The sequence below is a fragment of the Tenrec ecaudatus genome, chromosome 12 (genome assembly GCF_050624435.1).
Source record: "Tenrec ecaudatus isolate mTenEca1 chromosome 12, mTenEca1.hap1, whole genome shotgun sequence".
NCBI classification, from domain to species: Eukaryota; Metazoa; Chordata; class Mammalia; order Afrosoricida; family Tenrecidae; genus Tenrec; species Tenrec ecaudatus.
In genome coordinates this window covers 76,573,496-76,583,973 of record NC_134541.1, presented here as the reverse complement: position 1 = coordinate 76,583,973, position 10,478 = coordinate 76,573,496, and the positions used below count along the sequence as shown (strand labels likewise).

General features: G+C 53.1%; 2 protein-coding genes across 2 annotated transcripts in view; both read left to right on the top strand.

Moving 5' to 3' along the window:
* Window positions 1-1,728: 1,728 nt before the first annotated feature.
* On the top strand, window positions 1,729-3,327 carry SLC18A3 (solute carrier family 18 member A3). Its single transcript, XM_075528260.1, has one exon. It carries the CDS (start codon window positions 1,729-1,731, stop codon window positions 3,325-3,327), a length of 1,599 nt encoding a protein of 532 aa, XP_075384375.1.
* Window positions 3,328-7,369: 4,042 nt separating this feature from the next.
* The window catches only part of CHAT (choline O-acetyltransferase), a 59,391-nt gene continuing 56,282 nt past the window's right edge, over window positions 7,370-10,478 (top strand). Inside the window, 2 exon segments of the mRNA XM_075528006.1 lie at window positions 7,370-7,383; window positions 7,385-7,514. Coding sequence (XP_075384121.1) covers window positions 7,370-7,383; window positions 7,385-7,514 — 144 coding nt within the window.

Here is a 10,478-nt window from a genome sequence, read left to right as displayed (position 1 = left end):
GCTACTTTGCCTTTGAAGCGACAAGATTAGGGAGGCTCCTCTCTGAAGCTCAAATCCAGATACAAACTACAATCTCAACAACAGACCCCCCCCCACACACACACACACACCAATTGAATGAGTTTGTAATCTGCTTTTGGACCAGGGCACAGGCTCTTTGTGCCATCCAGGGTCACCACTGTGGTGGGTACCCCTGCCTGCCAGGCCCAGTGCACAGCTGAAAGCTCCTGTCTGTCTACTAGAACTGGGCATCTCATTGGGAGCAGCCCTCATTGAAGGTGAGCCTTCTCTGAGCCTCTGATGAAAGCAAAGCTAGTAGGCGCTTTTCTGAGAGTAGGTAAGCATTGGTGAGGGGTGTTCTACAGGCCTTAGAGTGGATCTGGGCCACATAACCGTCCCTCCTGGAGCCACCTGGTCTTGGAGGCAGCCAAATCCATCTATGAAGATGGAGGGTAGGGGGGTGGGGAGGTCGCAAGGCCTTGATGGAGGAGTGAGGTGGAAGGGAATGGAAGGCTTGGTCCCCTGGATACAAAGCTTGAGGAATGGGAGGAGGTTAGAGTAAGGGAAGGAAGACTGTTCGAACAGTCCAGCCTAGAGGGGGTATTTGGTAGGCCCAAACAGTTAAAGCCTAAAGGTGGGAAGGTAGGAGAGACCGTGCTGATTTTCCTGGGGGTGGGGGGTGGGGGAAGAGGTGGGTGATCTCTCTCCACAGTCTGAATTCGCTAGTTGGACTTTCCTAAGGAGTCCTTTGGATTTCTGATCCATCTGTTTCTGCACCTCACTCCCTTTTCTGGGGTGCATGGGCTCTGGGGCGCGGCTAGAGGAAAGGCCGGGGTTCGGGGTTCCACGCAGGAAGTTCCTCTGGTCTCTGCGGGCACCTCAGCTGCTGGAACAGATGGACTCCGTGGAGGCTCACCTAGAGGGCTCCCTGCCCGCGGTGCGCGGAGGCGCAGATCTGGAACCCGCTGTGCCCCGCTCTCCCGCGGGGTCTCTGGAGGTTCCCTGACGCGCCCCCATTCCCGGGGAGAGAAGGAACGTGGACCCCGCAGGTGCCGGAACGCAGTGGCCGGAGCCTAAACCCCTGCGGTGCGCCCATCCCTAGGACCAGAACTCCTCCCGCACCAAGACCCCTTTTGGAGCCTTCAACCCGGATGGTTCTGGGAATCCCACCCCCACCCCACCCCGGTCCCCCGTCCCCCGCCTGCCCGCGCCCCGCCCCGCGCCCCCGCCCAGCCAACGTAGTAATAGCCTGAGAGACGCCAGTGGCCGGGGCACCACTCCCGGGCCGGGACTCGCCGCGTCACAGCCCCGAGTGGAAAGGGAAAAAAGAGGCGGAGGAGGGAGGAGGCACGAGCCGACGCGAGGGGAGGGGAGCGGCGTGGCGTGGCGGGGCGAGCGAGCAGGAGGGCGGCCAACAGCAGCATGCCCCTCGGTCCGCGGCCGGCCTCTCCCCGCGGCAGGCTCGGCTCCCGGCGCGCGCGGGGCGAGACCCTCTCCGCCTGCAGCCCCCGCCGCTCGGAGCGCCCCCCGCGCCGGCCTCGCCGGCACCCGGGCTTGCCTTGAAGCGGCGGCGGCGGCGGCTCGCCAGACGGGGTCCCTGCGGTGCCCGGGGCCAGGGGCCGCCCGAGGCACTGCGCGTTCTGCACGGCGTGGCCCGAGCCCGGGGTCTCGCGCACGGCTCGGGGCCCAGCGGAGGCGTCTGAAGGGAAGCGGTGGGGGTAGGGGGCCATGGAGCCCGAGGAGCCGGCGGGCCAGGCCAGGGCGGCAGCCGCCAAGTTGTCCGAGAAGGTCGGCGCGGCGCTGCAGGAGCCCAGGCGGCAGCGACGCCTGGTTCTGGTCATCGTGTGTGTGGCGCTGTTCCTGGACAACATGCTGTACATGGTCATCGTGCCCATTGTGCCCGACTACATCGCCCACATGCGCGGCGGCAGCGAGAGTCCCACGGTGAGCCCCGAGGGGTGGGTGCCCATCCCGCCCACCCCCACTCCAGCCAATGGCAGCGCCGCCACCGCCAACGGCTCGGCGCCCCCGACGGCTGCCTGGCCCTCCAGGTCGGCCCTGCGGCCCCGCTATCCGACGGAGAGCGAGGATGTGAAGATCGGGGTGCTCTTTGCCTCGAAGGCCATTCTCCAACTGCTAGTGAACCCGCTGAGCGGCCCCTTCATCGACCGCATGAGTTACGACGTGCCGCTGCTCATCGGCCTGGCTGTCATGTTCGCCTCCACGGTGCTGTTCGCCTTCGCCGAGGACTACGCCACCCTGTTCACCGCCCGCAGTCTGCAGGGCCTGGGCTCGGCCTTCGCGGATACGTCCGGCATCGCCATGATCGCCGACAAGTACCCCGAGGAGCCGGAGCGCAGCCGCGCGCTGGGCGTGGCCCTGGCCTTCATCAGCTTCGGCAGCCTGGTGGCGCCGCCCTTCGGAGGCATCCTCTACGAGTTCGCGGGGAAGCGGGTGCCCTTCCTGGTGCTCGCGGCCGTGTCCTTGCTCGACGCGCTGCTGCTGCTGCTCGTCGCCAAGCCCTTCTCGGCCGGAGCTCGGGCGCGGGCCAACCTGCCAGTGGGGACGCCCATCCACCGCCTCATGCTGGACCCCTACATCGCCGTGGTGGCTGGCGCGCTCACCGCCTGCAACATCCCGCTGGCGTTCCTGGAGCCCACTATCTCCACTTGGATGAAGCACACGATGGCCGCGTCCGAGTGGGAGATGGGCATGGTCTGGCTGCCCGCCTTCTTGCCGCATGTGCTCGGCGTTTACCTCACCGTGCGCCTGGCGGCGCGCTATCCACACCTGCAGTGGCTGTATGGCGCGCTCGGGCTGGTCGTGATCGGTGCCAGCTCCTGCGTCCTGCCTGTCTGCCGCTCCTTCGGGCCGCTAGTAGTCTCGCTCTGCGGCCTCTGCTTTGGCATCGCCCTGGTAGACACGGCTTTGCTGCCCACGCTCGCCTTCCTCGTGGACGTGCGCCACGTCTCCGTCTACGGCAGCGTGTACGCCATCGCCGACATCTCCTATTCCGTGGCATACGCGCTGGGGCCCATCGTGGCTGGGCACATTGTGCACTCGCTGGGCTTTGCGCAGCTAAGCCTTGGCATGGGCCTGGCCAACTTACTTTACGCACCAGTGCTGCTGCTGCTTCGCAAAGTGGGCCTCCTAACGCGCTCCCGTTCTGAGCGCGACGTGCTACTAGAAGAGCCCCCGCAGGGGCTGTACGACGCCATGCGCTTAAGTGAGTGCCCGGGACGGGGTCCAGACGGTGCGCCAGGCATCCCGCCTTGTGTCTTTGATGAGTGTGAAGACGACTACAACGACTATTACACCCGCAGCTAGTACGCTGTTTCTTCTTCCTCGGAATCACCCCTCTGCTCCCTGTCCCGGTGACTGCCCTGCATACCCACTGGGGAAGTCTGGCTTTGGGCTTGCCCTCATCAATCAGTACCCCAGCTTCCCCGCCCGTCCCCACCTTCTGTCTTGGTTACCCCTACCCCAGCTCCTTCTCCCTGCCCAATCCCACTTGTCTAACTGGGTGTGGAGCATCAAAGCCTGTGAATTGAATGTACACCTAGCAGGGGTGACAGGCACACACGGGTCACCACGTTGGAGATCCTCTGCTCTGCGTGCGTCTTTGCTTTGCGTGCGTGCGTCTGTCTATCTTTTCACCCACTCTGCATCTGTCTGTCTTTTCACCCACTCTGCCCAGTGCCAACCAGGCCCGCTGCACCGCGGTGCTTTCAGCCCAAGTCAATAAACCATGTCTATCAGAGAATGGTCTTTTTCGTGGTGCTAGTGGGCGGCCAGACAAAAGGTCCAGTGCAGAGGGGAGGGTGATGCGGGTTTGCAAGGGCCAATTGAGCCACCAGCACGACGGGATCTTTTGCTGCCTGGAAAAGGGAATGAGTAAGAGGGAAGCAAGCTCAAGGGCTCTCACTCACTGACATTCCTAGCCCATCCCCTTCCCATAGCTTCCGCATATAGGCCAGTCCACCCAGACCTAGAGCTGAACCACCAGAGGGGCTCACAGCAGGGGAACCTGTGCCCTAGACCCAGCCCCTAGGGGACACCCCTTGCACCAGGAGCAGAACTCCCCGGCCTTCACTTTGAGCTGAGTTCAAGCCCCTCACCCCCCAAGCTTCCGGAAGGGAGTAAGAGAGAGCTGTTCTGGACAGAAGAAGAAAAACTGGTCCCATCTTCAGGGATGTGTGTGTGCTGTTGAGAACTAGTTGTGTGGGGGTCTGGGCTCTGGGCTCTTCGCGGGAGTCTCTGAACTGACAGGTGTAGATTTGAGTAGAAAACCCCAAGAGCATGAGAGTGTGGAAGCCTGTGCCCAGCTTAGTCAACCAAATCTCTGTCCAGAGCTGTTAGTGAATGAAGCCTCAGCCTTAACTGAAGTCCTGGCCACTCCCAGTCCCAGAGCTGGCAACCTAAGAAGCCTACCTACCCACTTAGGATTTCCGAGCCTAAATCTATTGGAGAGCAGAAAGCTTCATCTTTCTCCCTCAGAATGGCAGAACCCACTGTGTCACGGTGGCTCTAAATGAAGGCCACCGGGAGCTGTGATTCAACAAACAGGTATGGGGTTGGGTCCACCCGTATGTTTGACTGAGTTTGGGGATGGGGGGCAGGTGTTGTACTGCTGGTGTGCGTGTCTGTCCTTGTTCTGCTTATGAGACCGTTTGTGGGACCCATTTTTTAGGGCGGGGGAAGTGATGATTGCCTGGAGGGAGAATCCATCTCTGGTTGGGTGTCCTTAAGCATCCCCAGTTCTGCAGTCAGGATCTACCAGTCGGTAATGCCTCCCACCCCACCCATAGTGTGAGCGGTGGTAAGGTGGAAATATAGGAGGGGGCTCCAACTAACATTTACTACTACTATTCTGAAAGGGATTGTAGCAGATTTGAGACCAGCTGGGGTTGGGGAGGCACAGAGTTCGAGGTAGGGATAATGGAGTTATCATGTGAATGTGAGGGAAGGTGGGAAGCGGGCTGGATACAATGGCTGCAGTCAGGGATTCAGCCCACCATGGCCGGAGTTCTAAGAGGCGCCGTCCAGGCTTGTCTGAAAGGTTGCTGCCGCGAACCTGGAGAGGCTGCGGGAGGGGGAACAGAGGACCCAGAGGAAGAGAAAGGGGAGGGAGGGGAGTGAGGAGGAAGAGAAAAGAAGAGAGTAGGGAGGGGCAGAGAGGCGCGGCCAGCAAGTTCATAGCCAGTCGGGTGGCCGCAGGGACCTAGACAGAGGCGCCTGCCCCTCCCGCCGCGCTGCTGACGCTCACACCCCCGCCCCACTCTGGCCTGTCCCCATCCAGCTTCGTGCAGCTCCGCGACTGTCGCTGCAGCCAAGGAGGAGAGCAGGTGAGGCGGGGCGGGCCGCCAAGCGCGGTGCTGGAGCGATGCACTTAGGGTAGCGGGCTGGGAAGAAGTCTCCGTCAAGGACCGCATTAGAGCTGAGAGACCCCCGGTCCTTGGATTTTGAGTCTTGGATGACTGCGGCCGTCGGGGATGGCGAAGAAGCCGCATTGGGTGTTTCCTGGCCCAGGGTGGTGTCCCTGCAGTGGTGGTGCTGGAAAATGAGAAGTTAGGAGGTAGGGCTTGGGGATTAACCATCAGGCAGGACTCGGTGATTCACGATCTCACTTCATCTGGATCCTATCTGCCAACTGCCAAGGGTGCTCTTTCTGCCCTTAGGGGAGCTCCACCGGTCTTCCACGCACCCCATCCACTCCTGCCCCGATTTCCCAAAATGCCCAAGCTAGAGTGAAGAGTGGGAGGTGGCTGTAGGTGGTGCCAAGAGGTTGGAAGGGGTCCCTGGGGTCCTGGGACAGTCTGAAATTCAGGGCTGGATTTCCTGGCCGGAACTGGACTACCTGGTCGGAATTTTTTTTTTTTTTTTTGAAAGCTAGGCCAGCGGGAGCATGAACTGAAGGGCACTAGACAGACAGGACAAAAGTCATATCCACACAGACCCTCTCTGGGCGCTGGGGCTCCAGAGCCAGGGTGGCGGGAGAGTTGACTGGCAGAACTGTGCCATCCATCCCCTTGGCCTCCTCGCTCCACTCCTCTAGTTCTGGATACACCACTAAAATCATTGAGGTCCTCTAGTCCTGTCTAAGACTCCTCTCCAGGACCAGTACTTTGCATCATTGTCTCTGGCACTAGAGCCAAAACAAGAGAAGGTGTTGGCTGCAGGGGTGCCTAGGCCTTCCACCTGACTCTGTCCTCTCTGCCACATAGCTCATCAGGTCCTGCTCTAGACCCGCTGCTTCCACTTTGTAGGTCTGAGTAGCTGAGCATACCCACCTGGAGGTGGCTCAGTTCGGAGCACTCCTGCTAGGTGTCTGTGAACACTCTACTTTTGTTCGTTGTCCAGAGCCACGATTCGAAAGGGGCAAGTAAATGCTTTAGGCTCTTTGGGAGAAGAATATGAATAGGAGGGTTGGTGGAGGAAGTCCTTCGTGCGTGCTTCTGTATGTTTAAGCTTAGGGGAATCTCCCACGGTAGAGGTTGGAACCTCACTAGCCTTAAAAACCTGCCTTTACTCCTCTAGACCTAGCTTACTTCTACTGGAACTTCTAAAGTAACTTGAAAACACCAGGTTGGCCCAGTGGTTTCTAGGAAGCCTAGCTGCCCACCTTCACTGCACTACACATACCAGCATTCACACATTTCAGCCACTGACACTGAGATCCTGCAGACCAAAAGCTCCTCAAGTTCCCAGCTGGTCCTGCAGGTCCCAGGGTCCTCTCTGCTCTGGTCACAAGCCAGGCTCCCAATCAACCTAGAGCGGGCCTCCTGGACTTCAGGGCTGCAGAGAACCTTGAATGCATTCATTTACTCATTCATGCACTCACACACATGCATGCTTCATCACTTCATTTATAAGCATTGATCTTTGTACAAGCAGCCACCTTGACAGGCCCCCAGAGTACAGAGCAAAGCAGGTATGATCTAGTCCTCACTGAGTTCACAGTCCAGTGGGAAAAGAGAGCCTGTAATCAGCCAAGCACATGTGTTTTGGAACCCCTAGGTAGGAACACAAATGTTCTGCCATTGACCCTTCATAAAGGTGGAGGTGTGGCTACTTGGGAGGCTTTGACCTACTCCCTCCAGCATTGCCCTGGGGTAGTATCTGGGATCGATGGACTGGACCTGAGTGATAGCAGTCTCATGGGAACAAGTCCTAACTGGAGGTTCACCTCAGGACCCATTATCTTCTGTTTAGGGGTTCAGAGAGAGCACTATGGCCAGGGGTCTAGTCTAGAAGCCAGGGAATTGGAGCTGGCCTGCAACAAGTATACTACTGTTCTTCTCTAACCTCTTCCTAGGTTGGGGTGCAATGAGGGGCTACAGGTTGTCATTCCAGGGACCAAGGCAAGTCTATGTGGCCCTAATGTTGATGATACTCTTTCTCTGTTTCGAGGTCTACATTTCTGCTTCCCCAGTCTAGGAGTTCCTACGATGCCTCTACTGGAAAAAGCCCCAAATCAAACAGTGGCAAAGCCTCCCAGCAGTGCAGAGGAACCTGTGAGTGACGTTTGGGCCCCCCCACCCCTCATGATGGCCACTCTCCTCACTCCCAATCCTCTCCCCAGCATGATGCCTGGGCCTGAACCCTTCCCTGAGCCAGTTGAAGAGCCTGAGAAGCCCTGGAAGAGCTGGACGTGGCCTTGGGGGGCAGGAAGGGGTGGGTTAGGTGTGGGAGTGGGGTGGCAGCAGGGTAGGAGAATGCTCACAGTGACATCTTTCCAATTCTCTACCCCAAAACTTATTAATTCACCCTAGAGCCTTAAGCACATCTTCCCAGAAACCACTCCACCCTAAGGTAAAAAGCAGCTTGTCTTTTCCTTTTAAAAAATATTTGATTATGTTTTAGGTATAAGTTTACACAGGAAATTAGGTTCCCATATAATGATTTTTGTACAAATTATTCCATGACATTGGTTACATTTTTCACAATCGGTCAGCAAATGTGTCAACTTTCTTATTATTTCCATTCTGCTTGTTCTGCTTCCACTTATCTAGTTTCTCTGTCTCTTTGCACCTTCTTATTTCTGGTTTTAGGGTAAGTGTTAACTGGTCTCATTTAGTTGACTATTTAAGGGGGCACACTACTCAGGAGTGATATTGTTCATTTCATAACACAATCTATAAAAATTAAGATGTAAGACCGCCTTTGGGAGTGACTTCTGGTCCAAGTTCAAAGGGTATTTTAGGACAACAGTCTCATAGGTTCCTCAAGTCTGTATTGATGTAGTAAATATGGCTTCTTAAAAAGGAGTTTTGAGGGTTTTTTGGTTTGTTTTATAGGGCATACTATGTGCCCAGATAGTTTTTTTATTTTAATTCACCTTTAGTTTTTTGCTTTTCCGCCACTCCTTTTGCCTCCTCCGTCAACCCCATTTCCATTAGCCATCAAGGTCTATTTCTTTTTATATGAAAATATTTTTCTTGATATTTTTATCTTTTAATAGCGGTCTCACACAGTATTTGCCTTTATGCGATTGACTACCTTTATTTAGCATAAAGTCTTGCAAATTCATCCATGTCATGAGGTGTTTCACAGATTTATCATGATTCTTTAGCAAAGTGTAGTGTTCCATTGCAACGTTCATTGATTCATTCCTCCAGCCATGGGCTTTTAAGTTGTCTCCAACTTCACTATTATGAATAGTGCTGCAATAAACATGGGCGTGCAAGTGCTGTTCCTATTTTGCTCCTCATTTGTTTAGGGTTTGTACCAAGTAGGAAGACTTCTGGATTGATAGTATTTCTATTTCCATTTATTTGAGGAAGTGTCCGAATACTTTGCACATTGGTTGCACAGGTATGTAATCTAACCAGCAGTGTATGAGGGTTCCAATCCCTCAACACTGTGTGCTGTGTGTTGTGTGTGCGTGTGTGTGTTAACGTTGCTATAAGTACCAGTGTGAGGTGTTATTTCATCATGGTTTTGATTTGCATCGCACCAATGCGTAGTGATCGAGAGCATTTCTTTATATGCTTTTGGCCACCTGGATTTTATCTTTGCTGAACTTTCTGTTCATGTCCTCTGCCCATTTTAAATTGGATTTTCTTTTGCTTGTTGAGGTTTCATAGTTCACTATAGATTTTGGAGATTAATCCTTTATCTTCTATATCATTGTCAATTTCCCCCCTCCGGTCTGTGTGTTCTCTTTTGACTCTTCTGAGGAAGCCTTTAGATACACATGAATGCATTTTTAAGGAAGCCTCCGTCCTCTGTTTTGTGAGTGGTTTTCACTATCGTTGATAGTGTGTTTATACCATGTATTAGGGCCCTCCCTCTGTAAGTTTGTCCCTACATTTTTCTTGTTGATTTTTATAGTTCTAGTGTTTATACTTAAGTTTTTAATGGATCTTGAGTTCATTTTTACATGTAGAATGAAGTATAGGTCCTGTTTCATGCTTCTAAAAATGGAAATTCAATTTTCCAAGCAGTATTTGTTGAAGGCAGGAGAAAAATTAGACTTTCTAGTCCCATAAAGATTTCTAGTCTCAGAGACCCAGAGAGACACTTCTATCCTGTCCTCCAGGGTCATTATAAGTCTGAATCACCTTGATGGCAGTAAGAGATTTGTTGAAGAGACTTATCCTTTGTCTATTTTGAGGACCTTTGTAAAATCTTAGTTGTTTGTAGGTTCATGGATTCATTTATGAATTATATATTATATTCCATTGATCTATATATTCATCATTGTACCAGTACAAGGCTACTTTGACTTCCATATCTGTCTAGTAGGTTTTGAAATAGGGAGGTAAGAGGCCTCCTGTGTTGTTCTTGTAGGTAATGCTTTACTTAACTGTGTTCTTTACTTTTAATATAAAATTGGTGATAAGTTTTTCCATTTCCTTGAAGGCTGACATTAGTATCTGGATCAGAATTGTATTATATTTGTAGTTTGGGTACAATTGACATTTTTCACAATATTAAGTCTTCCTATCCATGATCATGGATCATGGAACATGTTTCCATTATGTAGGTATGTCTTAGTTTCTTATGGTAGTGTTTGTAATTTTCATTGTACAAGTCTTTAACTTTTCTGATTAGGTTTAGTCCTAAGGATTTAACTTTTTGGGTGGTTATTATGGATAGTATTGTTTTCCTAATTTCCTATTTAATGTTCTCTTTCTGGTATACAGGAATCCAATTAATTTTTGTATGTTGATCTTGTAGCATGGCATGTTTGGACCTTTTCAATTAGTACCAACAGTTTTCTCGTGGAGTCTTTTGTATTTTCTACTTACACAATCATATAATCTGCAAATGGAGTGTTACTTCTTTTCCAGTTGGATGGCTTTTATTTCTTTTTGTTGTCCAAAGCTCTTTAGTACTATATTAAAAAATAATGGTGATAAAGTGCATCCTTTTCTGGTTTCTGGTTGCAGAGGAATTCTTTTGATTTCACCCCATTGAGCAAAATACTGGCCATTGGCTTTTGCTATGTGGATGAATCTCTCTTCTGTTCCTAT